The sequence below is a fragment of the Leptodactylus fuscus genome, chromosome 3, assembly GCF_031893055.1.
Source record: "Leptodactylus fuscus isolate aLepFus1 chromosome 3, aLepFus1.hap2, whole genome shotgun sequence".
In the NCBI taxonomy this organism is placed as follows: Eukaryota; Metazoa; Chordata; class Amphibia; order Anura; family Leptodactylidae; genus Leptodactylus; species Leptodactylus fuscus.
In genome coordinates this window covers 238,955,888-238,977,645 of record NC_134267.1, presented here as the reverse complement: position 1 = coordinate 238,977,645, position 21,758 = coordinate 238,955,888, and the positions used below count along the sequence as shown (strand labels likewise).

The 21,758-nt window shown below is 40.9% G+C and overlaps 2 protein-coding genes across 2 annotated transcripts; both read right to left on the bottom strand.

Moving 5' to 3' along the window:
- Positions 1–255: 255 nt before the first annotated feature.
- On the bottom strand, positions 256–2,549 carry LOC142198648 (olfactory receptor 10V1-like). The gene is made up of 3 exons (XM_075269676.1): positions 2,522–2,549; positions 1,952–2,007; positions 256–870 (listed from the first exon to the last, which is right to left on the bottom strand). The coding sequence occupies exons 1-3, from the start codon at positions 2,547–2,549 to the stop codon at positions 256–258; spliced, it is 699 nt and encodes a 232-aa protein (XP_075125777.1).
- A 7,578-nt stretch (positions 2,550–10,127) lies between these two features.
- Positions 10,128–21,421, bottom strand: LOC142198647 (olfactory receptor 2G3-like). The gene is made up of 5 exons (XM_075269675.1): positions 21,332–21,421; positions 21,025–21,139; positions 20,881–20,958; positions 12,015–12,070; positions 10,128–10,745 (listed from the first exon to the last, which is right to left on the bottom strand). The coding sequence occupies exons 1-5, from the start codon at positions 21,419–21,421 to the stop codon at positions 10,128–10,130; spliced, it is 957 nt and encodes a 318-aa protein (XP_075125776.1).
- Positions 21,422–21,758: the final 337 nt, after the last annotated feature.

Genomic DNA, 21,758 nt, shown 5'->3' with positions numbered 1-21,758 from the left:
AGAGAATCTGCCACTGCAGAACAAAGCAGCTGCTTAAATGAATTCTAAAGACTTGCAGTTACTGCACTGCAAGACCAAACACAAACAACAATGACCGTATCGTATGCTCATAGTAACTTACTGGGCCGCACTGACCACAGCCACCTGCCGTAGAGCACCACAGGTAGCAGACTGACCAAGGTAGGAGATTCCCACAAGTCGCACACATTAAAAGCATGGTCTCTGCAAACTCAATCAACTTAGCATATACAGGTTTCAAGAGTTTGTGAGAGCCTTCTTAAAGGCATCTTTAACCTCCCTGTTATTGAAACTGTAGATGAGAGGATTCAGCATTGGGGTTATAATAACATAACACATGGAGGTATATTTCTCATGGTCTGTAGAGTGCATGGACGAGGGGCCAAGATATAGCAACATGACTGTCCCAAGAGACAAAGCCACCACCGCGAGATGGGACGTACAGGTGGAAAAAGCCTTAGACCTTCCCGCAGAGTGAATCTTCAATATAGAGAATATGATACAAGCATAAGACAATAAGATGAGTACAAGAGGAAGGAGAAGAGTGATAAAACTGATTACAAATATCTGAAGTTCATTGGCAGAGATGTCCTCACATGTCAGTTTCTCTATAGCAATGAGATCACACATGAAGTGGTTGATCTGGTTATAACACAGAACAATGGGGGAGGAAAATGAAGGGGCAATAAGGATAAAGTTAAAAATGAATGCTAGAGTCACCAGCTTATAACAATTGCCCCAACGCATGAGAATGGGGTATTGAAGAGGGTGACATATGGCGACAAAGCGATCATAAGCCATGACAACAAGAAGCTGAGACTCTGAATTATTCACCACAAGGATGGCATAGATCTGAAGGGCACAACCCAGATATGAGATGGTCCTCTCAGTAGAGAAGAGATCGGCCAATAATCGGGGCAAAGTTGTAGTTGAACTGCACAAGTCATGAATGGATAATAGACAAAGAAAAAAGTACATGGGTTTATGTAACTTGGGGTTGTAGATGATTATATATAGTATTAGGATGTTTCCAGTCAATGTTACCAGGTAGATGATAAAGAATAAGACAAAGAGCGCGGCATTTATCTTGGGGTCCGTCGTAAATCCAAGTAGAATAAATTCTGTAATGATCATGGTCCGGTTTTTTGTCTCCATCATATAAATAGTATTAATATAGACAGAGGTCTAACATGGCTGAAACTGGAGACAATCCACCATCGTGTTTACCTTTACAACGAGACGGAAAGATATATCTGTCATGGTTATTGGGTAGTGGACCCACTGCACTACCAAACTGGTCTGACTTGGCCACTTCCAATGGTGTTGTCTCCATTTAATCCCAGTAAAGGGGATCTGGATTCTTCTACAACAAGACTGCCAGTTCGGTATCTCTTTGGGTTGTTCTTAAATTTACACAGCTAGCCCTTTGGCTCAAGAAAAACCAGGGAAAATCACCAAGCACCAGGCAAGAGAATGAAAGGTACAAGCAGGTGGTCAGGGCAGGTAGAAAAGGTTCCAAGGTCAGGATCAAGCCAAGATCAGACACAAGTAACAGGCAGGACAGGAACATCAGTTGGTTACATAGTCAGAAGTGATCAAAGGGTCAAATTACAGAGCAGATCAGAGGAGAACCTTAGATTAGGTCAGGTCTTATTGTTCAGGTACCAAACAGAGGGCTGAGCACATAGGATATGGCCAACATGTATTAGATGGTGACACAATTAGTGGTGAATGCATTGGCTGTTTAGGAACACGCAAAATTGGTGAGGACACCCTATAGGTGCAGCATCGGAAGAGGAGTCTAGATGGGAGCAGGAGAAGAGTGTGAGAGAGGAGAGCTGGTGCACGCTCTGCTAGGTTGAACAAAATGCTGATATTACCATCATGTGAAATGGGACTGAAGATATATATGGCTGATATTGTACTAACCTACCTTTGGACTTATGGTGGGCTTGTGCTCATCCTTAGATGACAACTGAGCAAGCAGACCTGCAGAAAAAAGTGAGATAAGAGATGGTCTTCAGACCACACCGGAGTCCGACAGACAATGTAACCCAAGTCACTAATCATAGCTGTGTCCTAATGGAGCAAAGATAAAAAGTAGCCAACACTTAAGACAAGATCTAGAGGGCGAACATAAAAGATCTGAAGTCATGGGTGAGACATTACACAATACTGGAGAACCTCGGGATTTTCACCTCATCTGCTCTTATTTTTATTTTTTTGCTTTCTTAAACTCTCCTGTCCAAAATCATTCAATATAAAGAAACAACTAAAATATGTGACAGTATATGATGAAGATGAAGCAAAGACAAAGGAAAAATACACAGATTACATCTACTGTTCATAAAATACATATATGCAGCATTCTCAGATCTCGTCCAGCTCCGGCCACATCTGATATGAGACCCGGGCTTATAAAGATGTTATACGGAAGCCTTAACCACTGGAGATCAATTAATGTTCACCATAAACTAGACAAATTGCTGAAGGGAACCCTTACATCTTAGAATTCTCTCCTGATTTCCCATTGTGCTCTTGTAATGATCTTAATAGGTCTCCCAGGAAGTGTCGCAACAGTCTGGGACTTTCTCAGTACATTCTAGCATTGTATTGATGTACGTCCAGATCTTTTATCTTTTCTAACCTTTCCCAGCTTCATGTATTAGAATAGATTCGTCAGTAACCATGCCTTGTGTGTCTTTATTTAATTGTCATGTCTCATATGAAACTGTTATGATCACATCCTCCATCTTTGTATTTTGTCAGCCATCTTGTCCCTATCAAGGATAAGTAGTTTTGTCTAAAAAAGGAATTGGTTAGACTAACATGGAGACGCTATGGGCTGTGTACTATTGAGACAAAAGATCAAAGAAGAGAATCCCTTCTTTAGGTGATAAGGAAATAGAATGGTAACACTAATTGTCTCCAAGGAAGATGTGAACACAGGATGTCTATTGAAATGTTAGCCCCCAGACTGGCACCGGGCCTTGAGATATACATCTAGAATGACTGTGAGGTATATTACATTAGGCCTTAACCAATCATGTCAGGCCAACTATGTCCCAATCTGCCTTTGTCTGTATAAAACTACCTCTTTTGTAACAATAAATCAGAACTCATGTAATAGACTACGCTGTGTGTGTGTGTGTGTGTGTGTGAGACTTCTCCAGGCCTGCATATTTAAATTAGACCTGCTTCAGCATACGTCAGGGGTCTTGTGCCCCTAACAAAACCCAGAGGCCAGAAGCCAACCAGTGTCATCGACAAGTGTGATCCTTCTTCTCCTCTGTATTTTTACTGTACTATGCCAGTCATGGCAGCCATTTTAGTTAAGTTTAAAGGTTTTGGTTTAGTTAAAAAACAAAGCTTTAGGAAAATTCAGGTTTAATCCGTCTTGTGAGGAATTGGTTTGCCCATCTCTATCCACAAGTGATGTATTAGCAGAAGTTGCTTTAGATTATGCAATGAAAACAGGTCTTTCCAGAAGCTGACACTTACATACTTCATGTTACATGTTGTGATGACCATCTCATCATGTCTGAGATGAATTGCTAAAATTTCAGTAAAGACTGAAACCGTTACGATACTGGTGATATACAGCTGGAATTTGTTAGCCAGGAAGGACGGCATATTCCGCAGAGTAGAAGACTTGGTCTGTGGTCTGTACACTAGCGGGTAGTCAGATGGAGCCAAGGTCGGTACACAAGCGGGTAAGCAGATGGAGCCAAGGTAATCTGAGCAGGATATACTCAGAGCAGGATTCCTCAGAGCTAGAGACTGGGATTAAACACAATACTCAAGCGTGGGTCTGAATGTGCTCTGAGTTTATATAGGCCATTTTAAGGAACAGATAACTTCAGAGTGGGCTATTTATATGGATACATCTAAATAAAATTGGAATGGTTGCTGATATCAACTTCCTGTTTGTGGTACACTAGCATAACTTTTCAAGTTGGGTGGTGACCATGGTGGCCATTTTGGAACCAACTTTAGTTTTTTCAAAGAGAAGAGGATCATGCGACACATTAAACTTTTTGAGAATGTCACAAGAAAATTAATGGTGTGCTTGGTGCTGTGCATTATGGAGATGACAACCAGAAGTGGGTGAACTACCTTGTCATGAAGGTGTTTGCCCTGAATATTCCAAATTGTACAGTTTTCAACGAAACTGAACAAATGGCAATTCGCTACAGATGAAAAATGGCCACACTACAAGAACATGGACATGACATGTCGACCAGGAAATACAGAGAAGACTTGTTCATCACTCAGACACTGTCTGTGAGTCACTATGACACTGAAGCAACACCTGACATCCTCTCAACCAATAGATAATGGTAGGTGGATCTTATAGTGCTGATGCCATTTAGAGTATAAAAGATTGTGCCGTTAACCCTTTAATTGTCAATAATCTAATTTTGTCTGTCTGTTGTGCAAAAGAGCAGCTTCTTCTCTATACACATCCTTTATACATCCTTTTTACAAAGACAATATTGTTAGTAAAAAATGTTTTGTTAAGGATTTTTTGGGGCGAGAGTTTACATTTTTTTCATTAACCCCTTCCCGACATGGGCCGTAATAGTACGGCACATGTCGGGTCTGTAACTATGGCGACCGCCGTAGCCGCCGGGTGTCTACTGCTTTAAGCAGTAGACAACCGGCTCTAATGCCTCCGATCGGTCCCTGGACCGGAGGCGCCATTTTCCCGGCAGCGCATGGGCGCCGCCATTTTGGCTGGGATCGTTGGCTCCTGGAGCATGCTCCAGGGCTGACGTCCCGTTGCCATGACAGCCGGGAGCCTTGTACAGGCTCCCAGGCTTGTCTGCAAATCCTCTCTTTTGCAGGCTGGTCTATGCAGCCTGCAAAAGAAAGGATGCTTTTTTGCAATGCATTGCAATGCATTAGCATTGTAATGCATTGCATTAGTGATCAGACCCCCTGGGGTTCAACACCCCTAGGGGGTCTAATAAATGAAAAAATAAAAATTAAAAAAAATATAAAAAAATATAAAAAGAATTAAAAGTTCAAATCACCCCCCTTTCCCTAGAACACATATAAAAGTAGTTAAAAACTGTGAAACATATACATGTTAGGTATCTTCGCGTCCAAAATCGCCCGCTCTACAAATCTATAAAAATATGTTTCCTGCTTGGTAAACGCCGTAGCGGGAAAAATAGTCGAAACTGCCAAACCACCATTTTTTCAATGTTTTGATTCTGATAAAAATTTGAATAAAAAGTGATCAAAGCAATAACATTTCCCGAAAATGGTAGAACTAAAAAGTACACCCAGCCCCACAAAAAAAGACGCCCTATGCATCCCTGTACACTTACGTATAAAAAAGTTACGGCCGTCGGAATATGGCGACTTTTAGAAAAAAATTTTTTTAACACAGTTTTGGAATTTTTTTTAGGGGTCAAAATGTAAATAAAACTATATAAATTTGGTATCAGAATATAGGGGACATGTCATTTTGGCTGCACAGTGAACGCCGTAAAACCAAAGCCCGTAAGAAAGTCGCAGAAATGCATTTTTTCTTCAAATCCACCCCATTCTGAATTTTTTTCCCTGCTTCCCAGTACATTATATAGAATAATTAATGGTGGCATCATGAAGAAAAAATTTGTCCCACAAAAGTTAAGACCTCATATGGCTCTAGGAGCAGAGAAATAAAAAAGTTATGGGGTTTAGAAGGAGGGGAGTCAAAAACGAAAAACGAAAATCAAAAAATACCATCGGCAGGAAGGGGTTAAATACATACTTCTTTTGTAACAGCAAATTGCTGATTTTGCCTGCATTATATACACGTTATTTTTGTTGTTTATCAAAAATACAGACTAGCTTGCATGTTTGCAAGCTAGTAAAAAATAATCTTGTAATTTCATGGGTTGTTTTTCCCTTCTGGTGGCCAAATACACTGCATGATCATGGCTGTTAATCTGAAAATCCGAAAAAAAAAAAAAATCTTAAGCGTTTCTCTGTATGCACAACTGCACATTTAGACAAACACAATAGTGCAGCCTCTGTTAATCTTAATATATATATATATATATATATATATATATATATATATATATATATATATATATCTTTTTTTTTTTTTTGGTGTGTTCATTCAATACAGTCTAGCCTGAGATAATGTAAAAAAAAAAGAAAAAAAAAAAAGACTTTTATTGAAATATCTTGTTGATGTATCAAATAGACATACCCACAGAATTGTTGCCAAATTTCCATTAACTATAACTAAGCACTGTGTTTAGTAAAAAAAAAAAAAAAGTCTGGAAAAGGGACAAACACAAGAATGGAGAGGAGGAAACACTTGTGCAAGTAATAACAATAAGCAGGTGGGTGGCAAGAGCAACACTGCAATTGGTTTTGGTTACACCACCAATAGCCGCAGGATTGTTGGACTTCCTGAAAATGAAGATCATGTTTCTGATTACTTAGCTGGCTCTACCTTAAGCATGCTGGGGTAGCTGTGTGAGCAGCAAAGGGTGGTGAATGATTATGGCATGCAGAAGACCATAAGGACAATGTGTTGCTTCGAGATACATTGAAGACTCATGAGGAAAGTCTGTCGGCTCAAGCCCTTTGAGGAAGCCACCAAATATGTCATCAGGGATAACTTCAGCATCAGCAATGTGATCCCTCCATAGTAAGGAAACCCTTAGGCCCATGAAAGAGGATGAACAGTTTCCACCTCTTGATCAATGTCATCTTGTTGGTGGATGGAGGAGGATGAATATCCGGGTCAGGGTCATTATGTCCTTTGATCATCATCTTCCATTTACTGTACTTCTGACTGCTACTCCTAAACAGCTACCACCACCAATGCCACCACTCAGGCAAACATGTCATGTGTCTTGGTCCATCATATTGTGCCCTCCCACGCTGCCACACATTTTGCCACAGCTACCACCACTGCTACCACTCAGCCAGACATTTATTGTGTCTTGTTCCATCATATTACACCCTCCCACACTGTCACATATGTTGCCACAACTACCACCATTGCCACCACTCAGCAACATATCCTGCAGCCGGGTCCAACACTTTATGTCCTGCTGGACTGCCACACAGCGCCTACCAGTGCCTACCACCTACCACCACCAATGCCACTACTCAGACAGACATGTTCTGTGGCCTGTTCCATCATATTATACCCTGCTGAAGTGCAACACATGTTTCTACAGTTTCCATGTCCTTTGACCTGGACCATCATATTGTAGGTAGCAGATGTTCGCAAATCCCACCCCGTGGGGAAACCTCATGGACCAGATGGTCTCTCAAATCATTATTACTTTCAATTAATTAACGTCCACAAACCCAATTGTCAGACTCCTTTCAATCCACCTATTTCCAGATCTACAAGAGATCAAAAAAGCACTCACAGTGGATTGCAAAAGTATTCATCCCCTTTGAACATTTTCTCATTTTGTCACCTTACAACCACAAACTTAAATGTAATTTATTGAGATTTTCATTTCTCACCAACACAAAGTAGCAGATAATTGAGAAGTGGAAGGAAAATGATACATACACAGTGGCGTAACTACCACCATAGCAGCGGTAGCAGCTGCCACAGGGCCCGGGACATTAGGGGCCCGGTGACAGCTGCTACCGCTGCTATCATTATTCTCGGAGGTCTTTTCGGACCCCTGAGTATAATGATCGGGGGCCCCGAAGCTGCAGCAACGGCTGAGACACAGGAGCTGCAGGTCTGGCTCCTGTCAGCGCTTCAGGACGCTCCCTCTCCCCCTCTCTCCCCCCTCCCTTTCTCTGCTGTCCTCTGCCCACCAATGAGAGGAGGAGGCGGGGCTTATCCCTGCCGAGCTCCTGCCGTCTGCACTGGAGGAAGAAAGGAAGAAGGAAAGTGAAACTAAAGCTACACAGGTACGTACTGGGGTTACTTATTAATGTCAGGCATATGGGGTGATTACTTGTGTTTTAGTAACTCCATGTGCCTCATATTAATAGCAGTTAACCCCATCATCTCCCTCACATTAACCCCTGTGTGCCTCACCATAAGAGTTACTGATATGTGAGACATATGGGGGTAATAGTAATGAAGATACTTTATTATTACCTCCATGTCTCTCACACATCAGTAACTCTTATGGTGAGGCACACAGGGGTTAATGTGAGGGAGATGATGGGGTTAACTGCTATTAATATGAGGCACATGGAGTTACTAAATTGTAATGCACATGACCAGATTTTTTATCCACAATTTGTCCTGGTATAGCGGTCAGCGGGTGACGTGACAGTATTTAGTCCTGTAGGGGCCACTATTGGGTATAATACTGTGTGCAGGGGACACTATGGGGTATAATACTGTGTGCAGGGGCCACTATTGGGTATAATACTGTGTGCAGGGGCCACTATTGGGTATAATACTGTGTACAGGGGCCACTATGGAACATAATAGAGCGCGCAGGAATGTGTAGGAGGGACTCGGTCGAGATCTTCGGTGTCGGGGGGGCCCCATGTCAAAAGTTCGCCACGGGGCCCCGCCATTCCTAGTTATGCCACTGTACATACAATATAAAATGTGAAAAGTGTGACGTGCAAAAGTCTTCAGCCCCCTATGTCAATACTTTGTACAGCCTCCTTTCCCTGCAATTACAGCTACAAGTCTTTTGGGGTCTCTGCCAGATTTCCGCATCTAGACACTGAGATTTTTGTCCACTCACTTTTGTAAAATAGCTGAAGCTCAGTCAGATTGAATGGAGAATGTCCATGAACAGCAATTTTCATGTCTTGCTGCAGATGCTCAATGGGATTTAGGTCTGAACTGTGACTGGGCCGTTCTAACACATGCATATTCTTGATCTAAACCATCCACTGTAGCTCTGACTGTAGGTTTCGGTTCATTGTCTTGCTGGAACTTTAATCTTCTTCTGTTGCAACCTCCAACATGTTTTCTTCCAGGATTGCCCTGCATTTATCTCCATCCATATTCCCATAAACTAAGCAGTTTCCCTGTCCCTGGTCAACATGATGTTGCCCCCACCATGTGTGACAGTGGGGATAGTGTGATCAGGGGGATTTACAGTGTTACTTTTCCATCACACATAGCACTTTACATTTAGGTTAAAAAGTTCAACTTTGGTGTCATCTGAGCAGAGCATCTTCTTCAACATGTTTGCTGTGTCCCCTTTATGGCTTGTGGAAAACTGCCACTTCTACCTCCACCCCCAACAAGCATCATGTCTTTTTCCTCTGTTTGTACACTTGCTGATTTCTCATCCAGTTCATCAAGAAGAGGAAGAAGACTGATCTGACTAGGAGAAATACATTTTTCAATAGGTGCCATAAATTAAGGAGACACAGTTGACAGTACAGAAAGGCAATCTCTTAAATTATGTGTTATCTACCAATATGTAGGAGTAGGAGGAACATACAGAAACCTGACTCAAGATCCCATCACTCTTGGATGCAATAGCCTTTCCTTGACTGAGATGAGTGAGATACTTAAACCAATCTTTCCCTCTGCGGATTGTGAGCAGAAACAAAACATTCAATAAGATTTTTTTCCGTTTAGCAACAGCAAAAAGTGTTAGCCTGTATATTGGGCGAATGACAACCAAAAATGGCTTAAAGTGCCTTTTTTTGGTTTGTATATTTATTTTTTAATTTGCACAGGCTGTAATACTGGAGATACGAGCTCGAACAGCAACCAAAATAAATGATTGAAGCAGCAAGTATTTTTTTCATTTTTTCTCTCTGTATTAGCAAGCAGCTAATGACTAAATTCTCCTCCTATTCCTAAATATTGCAAGTGACAATGTGACATATTCGGCTCAAACCCAGTTCCTGATGAATCAGTTCACCCATCTCTAGTTCTCTGTAGACAATGGCTTATCTAACCTGAGATCAAAATGATGAGAGGATCAGGCAGGTTACAATCCAACATCTGTCCTAAGGGGAGAATTGCAAGACCCTACAAACACACATTATAAACATGGTCTCTGCAAACTCAATGCACTTTATATATATATATATATATATATATATATATATATATATATATATATGTTGCAAAATGGATCAAATTGATGGTAATGGATTAAAATGAAAGTCCTGAGCTCTCTCTTTGTAAGGTTTCAAGAGTTTGTAAGAGCCTTCTTAAAGGCATCTTTAACCTCCTTGTTATTGAGACAGTAGATGAGAGGATTCAGCATTGGAGTGATAATAACATAACACATGGAGGTATATTTCTCCTGGTCTGTAGAGTACATGGACGAGGGGCCAAGATATAATAACATGGCTGTCCCAAAAGCCAAAGCCACCACCGCGAGATGGGACGTACAGGTGGAAAAAGCCTTAGACCTTCCTGCAGAGCGAATCTTCAGTAGTGAGTGTATGATACAAGCATAAGACAACAAGATAAGTACAAGAGGAAGGAGGAGAGTGATACAACTGATTGCAAATATCTGAAGTTCATTGGCAGAGATGTCCTCACATGCCAGTTTTACTACAGCAGTGAGCTCACACATGAAGTGGTTGACCCGGTTATAACACAGAGCAATGGGGGAGGAAATTGAAGGGACAGCACTAAAGATAAAGTTATAAATGAAGACTAGAGTCACCACCTTATAACAATTACCCCAACGCATCAGGACCGGGTAGTGAAGAGGGTGACATATGGCGATATAGCGATCATAAGCCATGACAACAAGAATCTGAGACTCTGAACTATTTACCAAAAGCAAGACATAGATCTGGAGGACACAACCCAGATATGAGATGGTCCTCTCCCGAGAGAAGAGATCGGCCAATAATCGGGGCAAAGCTGTAGTTGAACTGCACAAGTCATTAATGGATAATACACAAAGAAAAAAGTACATGGGTTTACGTAGCTTGGGGTTGTAGATGAATAGATATATTATTAGGATGTTTCCAGTCAATGTCACCAGGTAGATGATAAAGAATAAGACAAAGAGTGCGGCATTTATCTTGGGGTCCGTCGTAAATCCAAGTAGAATAAATTCTGTAATGATCACGGTCCAGTTTTTCATCTCCATCATATAAATAGTATTTATATAGACAAGATCTAACATGAAATTAAGTAAGCCATAGGATGTATTGACTGAAACTGGAGACAATCCACCATCGTGTTTACCTTTACAATGAGAAGGAAAAATATATGTGTCATGGTCATTGGGTAGTGGACCCACTGCACTACCAAACTGGTCTGACTTGGCCACCACTAATGGTGTTGTTTCCCTTTAATGCCTGTAAAATGGATCTGAATTTTCTGCAACAAGACTGCCAGTTCGCTATCTCTTCGGGTCGTCCTTTAATTTTCAGCAGCTATTCCATTGGCTCAAAAAAACCCAGGGAAAATCACTGAGCACCAGGCAAGAGAATGAAAGGTACAAGCAGGTGGTCAGGGCAAGTAGAAAAGGTTCCAAGGTCAGGATCAAGCCAAGGTCAGACACAAGTAACAGGCAGGATAGGAACATCAGTTTGTTACATAATCAGAAGTGATCCAAGAATGAAATTACAGGTCAGACCAGAGGAGAACCTTCTGTCAGCTCAGGCCATATTGTTCAGGCACCAAACAGAGGGCTGAGCACACATATATAGGATATGGCCAGCAGGTATTAGATGGTGACACAATTACTGGTGAATGCACTGACCCTTTAGGAAACACACAAAGTTGGTAAGGGCACCCTATAGGTGCAGCATCAGAAGAGGAGTCTAGATGGGAGCAGGAGAAGAGTGTGAGAGAGGAGAGCTGGTGCACGCTGTGTGAAGAAAATGCCGGCAGCAGAGAACCACTAGTGTAATATTATAGACAGTATTTTATTATTATTTTCCAATAGCTGGAAGAAAAAAATTCTTGTCTTGGAAATGTAAATGTTATGGTCTAATCCATGTAAAAGGAGAAGTCCTTATCCTTCATCAAACATAGTGTAAGGTCTATCATATATATATATATATATATATATATATATATATATATGGCTGATGTTGTACTAACCTACCTTTGGACTTATGGTGGGCTTGTGCTCATCCTTAGATGACAACTGAACAAGCAGACCTGCAGAAAAAAAGTGAGATAAGAGATGGTCTTCAGACCACACCGGAGTCCGACAGACAATGTAACCCAAGTCACTAATCATAGCTGTGTCCTAATGGAGCAAAGATAAAAAGTAGCCAACACTTAAGACTAGATCTAGAGGGCTAACATAAAAGATCTGAAGTCATGGGTAAGACATTACACAATACTGGAGAACCTCGGGATTTTCACCTCATCTGCTCTTATTTTTATTTTTTTGCTTTCTTAAACTCTCCTGTCCAAAGATCATTCAATGCAAAGAAACAACTAAACTATGTGACAGTATATGATGAAGATGAAGCAAAGACAAAGGACAAATACACAGATTACATCTACTGTTCATAAAATAAATATATGCAGCATTCTCAGATCTCGTCCAGCTCCGGCCACATCTGTTATGAGACCCGGGCTTATAAAGATGTTCTATGGAAGCCTTAACCACTGGAGATCAATTAATGTTCACCATAAATTAGAAAAATTGCTGAAGGGAACCCTTACATCTGACAATTCTCTCCTGATTTCCCATTGTGCTCTTGTAATGATCTTAATAGGACTCCCAGGAAGTGTCGCAACAGTCTGGGACTTTCTCAGTACATTCTAGCAATGTATTGATGCACATCCAGGTCTTTTATCTCTTCTAACCTTTCCCAGCTTCATGTATCTGTAAAACACTTCTGAGGTCTTCTGAAAGGCTTAGAATAGATTTGTCAGTAACCATGCCTTGTGTGTCTTTATTTAATGGTCAAGTCTCATATGAAACTTAAAGGCCATAAGCCAACCAACGTCATAGACAAGTGTGATCCTTCCTCTCCTCTGTATTTTCTGTACTATGCCAGTCTTGGCAGATATTTTAGTTCACCTTAAAGTTTTTGGTTTAGTTAAATTCAGATTGAATCCCTAGGGGGTCTAACAAATTTAAAAAAAAGTTTTTAAAAAAGTAAAAATATAAATAAAAAAAAAAATCAAAATATTAAAAGTTTAAACCACCCCCTTTCCCTTGAACACATTGTCAGGGTCTGGGGTTGCTAGCTGGGGTGGCAGACACACAAGTCAAATTTGTTTAGTTCAAAACAAATGTAAAGTTTGTTTTTACTCAAAAAGATAGTGCAGCAACAAAAGGAAACAATGCAAAAATAACTCCCTGCCTGGCTTGGCTCTAACTAAACATAGAATAGGTTACCTCACCTAGAATAACAGAAGTCCAAAAAGCCAATAGAATCATTCAGGACACAGCTCCAAAAATATGACCTCTCTGTTGGTTCTCCAGCCAAGCTCTGACAAAGTGTTGCTGCTAGAGATGACTTCTTAAGCCTCCTTGACAAGGAGACTCTCTGCAGCTGAGTCACTGCCGGATAATCCCCAAAGTGTGGACTGGAGGGGGGTGGAATGACAGGTCCCACTACCAATTCTACCTGCCATTCCTAAAAATCCAGCCCAGTACTGAGCATTTACCAAAATGCTCAGCAAATGAAAGTTGTCTGCTGAGAACAAACATTCCTGGAGTTTTCTCATCTCACCCACCTGAGTAGTCTGGGTGAGATGTACACCCCTCCATTAACTGACCAGCCATCGGCTTACAACATATAAAAGTACGTAAATACTGTGAAACACCTACACATTAGGTATCTCTGTGTCCAAAATCACCCGCTCTTCAAATCTACTAAAATATTTTTCCTGTACGGTAAAAACACCGTAGAGGGAAAAAAAGTCAAAAGTGCCAAACCACCATTTTTTCACTGAATATGGTGATTTTTAGAAAAAAAAAAAACATTTTTTAACACAGTTTTGGATTTTTGTTAAGGGGTTAAAATGTAAATAAAACCGAATAAATTTGGTATCCCGGGAATAATACCAAAATATAGAATATAGATGACATGTCATTTTGGCAGCACAGTGAATGCCGTAAAACCGAAGCCCGTAACAGTCGCACAAATGCAAAAACTTTATTGAAATTTTTTATTGATAAATCAAAAAGACATACCCAGAGTACAAGAATTGTTGCCAAATTTCCATTAACTATAGTAAGCACTGTGTTTAGTAAAAAAAAAGTATGGAAAAAAGGACAAACACAAAAATGGAGAGGAGGAAACACTTGTGCAAGTAATAACAATAAGCAGGTGGGTGGCAAGAGCAACACTGCAATTGGTTTTGGTTACACCACCAATAGCCGCAGGATTGTTGGACTTCCTGAGAATGGAGATCATGTTTCTGATTACTTAGCTGGCTCTACCTTAAGCATGCTGGAGTATCTGTGTGAGCCGCAAAAGGTGGATGAATTTTTTGTGGCATGCAGAAGACCATAGGGACAATGTGTAGCTTCAAGATACATTGAAGTCTCTTGAGGAAAGTCTGTCGGCTCAAGCCCTTTGAGGAAGCCACCAAATATGTCATCAGGGATAACTGCAGCATCAGCAATGTGATCCCTCCATAGTAAGGAAACCCTTAGGCCCATGAAAGAGGATGAAAAGTTTCCACCTCTTGATCAATGTCATCTTTTTGGTGGATGGAGGAGAATGAATATCTGAGTCAGGGTGTTAGAGGAACTAAGACACCTAGACTGTAAGAAGAAGATTCTTCCTTGAATGAAACCCTTGATTTCTTATAGGCACTGTCAGGATACGGAGTCGCCGCGGTCTCCTTGCTGCGCGGCGTCTCCCTGGGAGACGTGTTAGGAGTTCTATTGGGTGTGCTTAGGTCATTAAGGGTTAATCTTTTCCTTGCCTTCAGTCTCCATGTCATTAGCCATCAGGTGTGTTCTCTGCTGCTATTTAAACCCCACCCAGGCATGGATCCTTGCCAGCCATTCACTTTGTGGTTCCTGGTTCCTCTGCTCAGTCTGATTCCCTGTCTGTTTGTATTCAGTCTGTTTCTTGGTTTTTAGACCCGGCTTGTATTTTTGACTATCCCTTGTCTTTTGATTCGGTACCTTTATTATATCTCCTGGCTTGACCTCTTGCTTGTCTGACCTCGCCTTCTCTTCTGTGTCTTGCAGGGACTTGTGGTCCTCCCTGGTTCCATGCTGTTTAGTCTTTTGTTTTGCATTGCATTTACACTGTGCTTTCTGTTTAGGTGTGACCCCCGTGACTCCAGTCCCTAGGACTTTCAGGGCCTCCTCTCCCCTTATCCTAGCCGCCGGATAGAAGGTTAGGAGCCGTGGTAGGCGCACTTCAATTAGGAAGTGCATTGGTCTGCCTCATCTCAGATATTACAGCATAGTTATAGCTGCAGGGCCTGTGACCCCTTTTGTCATTAGTTGCACAGTGTTGCTTTCCCAGCTGTGTCACTTTGCACTGCCTGACCCTGACTCCAATCCTTACAGGCACTGCCTGTGCAGGAGGTTGACCCTTATCTGCTTCAAGATCATGATGACAAGGGGCCACTTGGTGTCTCAGTGGTTAGCACTGCAGCCTTGCAGCGCTGGGTCCTGGTGTTCAAATCCTGCTGAGGGCAAAAAACCACCTGCAGGGAGTCTGTATGTTCTCCCCGTGTTTGCATGGATTTCTATCCCATATTCCAAAAAGACATACTGATAGGGGAAAAAATGTACATTGTCATGTCTATGTGGGGCTCACAATCTTATAAAAAAAAAAAAAAATCATGATGACGATAACCATGTTGGCCAAGTACAGCAATCCACCCACTTTTGCCCACTCTTTTTTTGCAAAATAGCTGAAGCTCTGCCAGATTGGATGGAGAACATCTGTGAACAGCAATTTTCATGTCTTGTCACAGATGCTCAATGGGATTTAGGTCTGGACCGTGACTGGTCCATTCCAACACATGACTTTTCTTTGACCTAAACCATTCACTGTAGCTCTGGCTGTAGGTTTAGGTTCATTGTCTTGCTGGAACTTGAATCTTCTTCTGTTGCAACCTCCAACAGGTTTTATTCCAGGATTGCCCTGTATTTAGCTCCATCCATCTTCCTATCAACTAACCAGTTCATCAAAAAGAGGGAGAGAAGACTGATCTGACTAGAAGAAATACATTTTTTCAAGACTCCATAAACTAAGGAGACACAGTTGAGGTACAGAAAGGCACTCTCTTAAATTATGTGTTATCTACCAATAGGTAGGAGTAGGAGGAACATACAGAAACCTGACTTAAGATCCCATCACTCTTGAATGCAATAGCCTTTCCTTGACTGAGATGAGCGAGATAATTAAACCACTCTTTCACTCTGCGGATTGTGAGCAGAGAAAAAAAAAATTCACTGACAAGATTTTTTTAAGTTTAGCAATGGCTAAGAGAGTTAGCCTATATTTTGGATGAATGACAACAAAAAATGTGCCTTTTTTTGGTTTGTATATTTATTTTTTTAATTTGCTCAGGCTGTAATACTGTAGATATGATCTTGAGCAGGAATCCAAAAAATAATTGAGGAAGCAAATTTTTTTTTTCCATTTTTTCTCTGTGTATTGGCAAGCTGCTCAGAAAAAAAGAACATTAAATACCCAGAGTTTGTTTGTTTGTTTGTTTTTTTAGATTAGCGCAGACTAACAGTATAAGACTGTATATTGGGTCAACGACAACAAAAAGAATGATTTAAAAAATCTATTTTTTTTAGATTAACTACTATTTCACTTTGCGTATTGTGAGCACAGCGGAAAAAAAAAAAAAAAAAAAAGATTTTTTTTCAGGTTAGCGCAGACTAAGAGTGTATATTGGATGTATGACAACCAAAAAATGGCTTGGCAAATGAAGTTTAATGTTGACAAATGTAAAGTAATGCACTTTGGTCGACGTAATAAAATGTCTGACAATGTAATTAATAGTAAATTACTGGGTAAGACTGTCAATGAGAAAGACTTAGGGATTTTGGTGGACACAAGCTTACCTTTAGTGCCCAGTGCCAGGCAGCTGCTGCCAAGGCAAATAAAATGATGGGATGCATCAAAAGAGGTCTAGATTCTCATGACAAGGACATAGTTCTGCCTCTATACAAATCACTGGTACGGCCACACTTTGTGCACAATTTTGGGCCCCGATATACAAGAAAGACATAAGTGAACTTGAAAAAGTGCAAAGACGGGCAACCAAAATGATTAGGGGAATGGGTGGACTGGAGGACAACGAGAGGTTAACAAACTTGGGGTTATTCAGCTTAGAGAAAAGACGTCTATGGGGAGATCTAATAACAATGTACAAATACATGAAGGGACAATACAAAGAACTTTCTAAGGATATTTTTACTCCTAGACCAGTGACAAGGGGACATCCTCTACGTCTGGAGGAGAGAAGGTTTCACCAGAAACATAGAAGGGGATTCTTCACAGTAAGAACAGCGAGGCTCTGGAACTCTCTGCCCCAGGAAGTGATGATGGTGGATTCACTGAACAAGTTCATAGACGGCCTAGATGTCTTTCTTGAAATATAACAGGTTATGGACTCTAGATTTAAGGACACGCTGATCCAGGGTTTTATACTGACTGGTAGATTTGGAGTCGGGAAATAATTTTTTTTCCCCTGAAATAGGGCAATTGGCATGAGCCTCATGGTTTTTTTTTTACTTTGCCTGGATCAACACTGTGGGGATTGTAGGGCTATAGGTTGGACTTGATGGACTAATGTCTTTATCCAACCTCATCTACTATGTAACTATGTAATTATGTAACAGATTCTTTTAAAATTTCCACAAGCTTAAATACAAAAAAATGTTCAAGAAGCAAATATATATATTTTTTTCAGATTCATCCCTCCATCAGGATTAGATTTATACCTTTTGTTAATCCTTATATTGCATGAACAGGAACAAAAAAAGTCTTCTTAAATTTTGGATTTTTTTAAAATTTTGTACAAGTTGCAATACTGTATATAAGAGTTTTAGCAGAAACCCCCCAAAAAAATCTCAAGAAGCAAACATTTTTTCAGATTAAACACTCTTTCACTCTCATACACTCAACATTCAATAACAAGTTTTTTTTTTTCCCCCAGGAGTGTTAGCCTATATTTTGGGTGAACGACAATCAAAAAATTTCTTAAGGTTGGGACGACCCACTACAAAAAAGCACTGTGGGAAAAAATAAATGCGGCGGCAGCACATTGCAGCACTGTAAACGGAAATTTCACCTAAAATGTTTTTTTTTTTTTTTTTATTTTATTTTTTTTTTTAATTTGCACGGGCTGTAATACTGTAGATAGGAGCTTGAACAGCAACGATAAAAACATTCAAGAAGCAAATTTTTTTTCCGATGAAACATTCTTTCACTCTATGTATTGATAAACAGATCGTAAAAAAACATTAAGGAGCGTACACACTTGTGTCTGGTGTCCAGTTTGTACATTCCATCGGGTTTCTATCTTCAGCCCCGGCGAAACTGGACAGGGGACAGAAACCCGGTGGTCAGTTTTAAAACCCATTCACTTGAATAGGTTTGTTAGGCCGGGTTAACACGGGAGTTTTTTGGACCGGACCTTCACTATCTCCACCATTACTGTAATGACTCCTGAAACACATCAGCATTTGTTTGGTTCAGTTAAAAAGTGAACAATTTGACATATTAAGGTCAAACCCAGTTCTTGACGAATCGGTTCACCCATCTCTAGTTCTCAGTAGACAATGACTTATCTAACCTGAGATCAGAATGATGAGAGGATCAGGCAGGTGACAGTCCAACATCTGTCCTAAGGGGAGAATTGCAAGACCCTACAAACACACATTATAAACATGGTCTCTGCAAACTCAAAGAACTTAGCCAATATATATATCTTGTAAAATGGACGAAATTGATTGAAACCATTATTATATACAGTGTTGGCCAAAAGTATTGGCCCCCCTGCAATCCTGTCAGATAATACTCGTGTTCTTCCAGATAATGATTACAAGCACAAACTCTTTGGTAATATCTTCATTTATTTTGCTTGCAATGAAAAAACACAAAAGAGAATGAAAAAAAAGTCAAATCATTGATCATTTTACACAAAACTCCAAAACTGGTGCGGACAGAAGTATTGGCGCCCTCAGCCTAATACTTGGTAGCACAACCTTTAGACACAATAACTGCGCACAACCGCTTCCGCTAACCAGCAATGAGTTTCTTACAAGGCTCTGCTGGAATCTTAGACCATTCTTCTTTGGCAAACTGCTCCAGGTCCCCCCTGAGATGTGAAGGGGGCCTTCTCCAAACTGCCACCAGGAGATCTCTCCCCCTCCCCCACAGGTGTTCTATGGGATTCAGGGCTGGACTCATTGCTGCCACTTTACAAGTCTCCAGGGCTTTCTCTCACCACCATTTTCTAGTGCTGACCTGAAGTGTGTTTTGGGTCCTTGTCCTGCTGGAAGACCCCTGACCTCTAAGGGAGACCCAGCTTTCTCACACTGGGCCCTACATTATGCTGCACAATGTGTTGGTCGTCTTCAGACTTCATAATGCCATGCACACGGTCAAGGAGTCCAGTGCCAGAGGCAGCAAAGCAACCCCAAACATCAGGGACCTCCGCCATGTCTGACTGTAGGGGGCGTCTTCTTCTCTTTGAAGGCCTCTTTTTTTTTCCTGTAAACTCTATGTTGAGGCCTTTTCCTACTTTTGTCTCCTCTGACCAGAGAACATTCTTCCAAAACGTTTTTGGCTTTCTCAGGTAAGTTTTGGCAAACTCCAGCCTGGCTTTTTTATGTCTCTGGGTAAGAAGTGGGGTCTTCCTGGGTCTCCTACCATACAGTCCCTTCTCATTCAGATGCTGACGGATAGTACGGGGTGACACTGTTGTACCCTCGGACTGCAGGGCAGCTTGAACTTGTTTGGATGTTAGTCGAGGTTCTTTCTTCACCATCCGCACAATCTTGTGTTGAAATCTCTGGTCAATGTTTCTTTTGCGTCCACATCTAGGGAGGTTAGCCACAGTGCCATGGGCTTTACACTTCTTGATAACACTGCCCAGGGTAGACACAGGAACATTCAGGTCTTTGGAGATGGACTTGTAGCCTTGAGATTGCTCATGCTTCCTCACAATTTAGCTTCTCAAGTACTCAGACAGTTCTTTGGTCTTCTTTCTTTTCTCCATGCTCAATGTGGTCACAAAAGGACACAGGACAGAGGTGGAGTCAACTTTAATCCATTTCAACTGGCTGCAAGTGTGATTTAGTTATTGCCACCACCTGTTAGGTGCCTCAGGTGAGTAACAGGTGCTGTTAATTACACAAATTAGAGAAGCATCACATGATTTTTCAAGCAGTGCCAATACTTTTTTTCACCCCCTTTTTTATGATTGCTGTGGAATTATATCCAATTTGGCTTTTTGACAATTCTTTTTGTGGTTTGCCATTGAAGACAAATTAAATGAAGATAATAATACCAAAGAGTTTGTGATTGCAATCATTATCTGGAGTAAACTGAGTATTATCTGACAGAATTGCAGGGGTGCCAATACTTTTCGCCAACACTGTAAGGTATAGATGGGAATGGATTAAAGTCCTGAGCCTTTCTTTGTAAGGTTTCAAGAGTTTGTAAGAGCCTTCTTAAAGGCATCTCTAACCTCCTTGTTATTGAGACTGTAGATGAGAGGATTCAGCATTGGGGATATAATAACATAACATGTGGAGGTATATTTCTCCTGGTTTGTAGAGTACACGGACGAGGGGCCAAGATAAAGCAATATTGCTGCCCCAAAAGACAAAATCACCACCGCGAGATGGGACGTACAGGTGGAAAAAGCCTTAGACCTTCCCGCAGAGCGAATCTTCAGTACGGAGCATATAATACAAACATAAGACAATAAGATAAGTACAAGAGGAAGGAGGAGAAGAATAAAACTGATTGCAAATATCTGAAGTTCATTGGCAGAGATGTCCTCACACGCCAATTTTACTACAGCGATGAGCTCACACATGAAATGGTTGATCCGGTTATAACACAGAACAATAGGGGACAAAACTGAAGGGACAACAATAAGGCTAAAGTTAAAAATGAATAATATAATCACCAGCTTATAACAATTACTCCAACGCATGAGGACCGGGTAGTGAAGGGGGTGACATATGGCGATATATCGATCAATGGCCATCACAACAAGAATCTGAGACTCTGAACTATTTACCACAAGGACGGCATAGATCTGAAGGGCACAACCCATATATGAGATGGTCCTCTCAGTAGAGAAGAGATCGGCCAACAATCGGGGCAAAGTTATAGTTGAACTGCACAAGTCAAGAATGGATAATAGACAAAGAAAGAAGTACATGGGTTTACGTAACTTGGGGTTGGTGATGAATAGATATATTATTAGGATGTTTCCAGCCAATGTTACCAGGTAGATGATAAAGAATAAGACAAAGAGCGCAGCATTTATCTTTGGGTCCGTCGTAAATCCAAGTAGAATAAATTTTGTAACGATCATGGTCCGATTTTGCATCTCCATCATATGATACAATATTATAATAATATATATAGTCATCAATATAGACTAAGGGCTAACATGAAATTGAGTTAAGCATAGGAAGTATTGACTGAAACTGGAGACAATCCACCATCGTGTTTACCTTTACAATGAGAAGGAAAGATATATGTCATGGTTATTGGGTAGTGGACACACTGCACTACCAAACGGGTTTGACTTGGCCACCACTAATGGTGTTGTCTCACTTTAATGCCTGTAAAATGGATCTGAATTTTCTGCAACAAGACTGTTGCCAGTTCGCTATCTCTTCGGGTTGTCCTTAAATTTACAGCAGCTA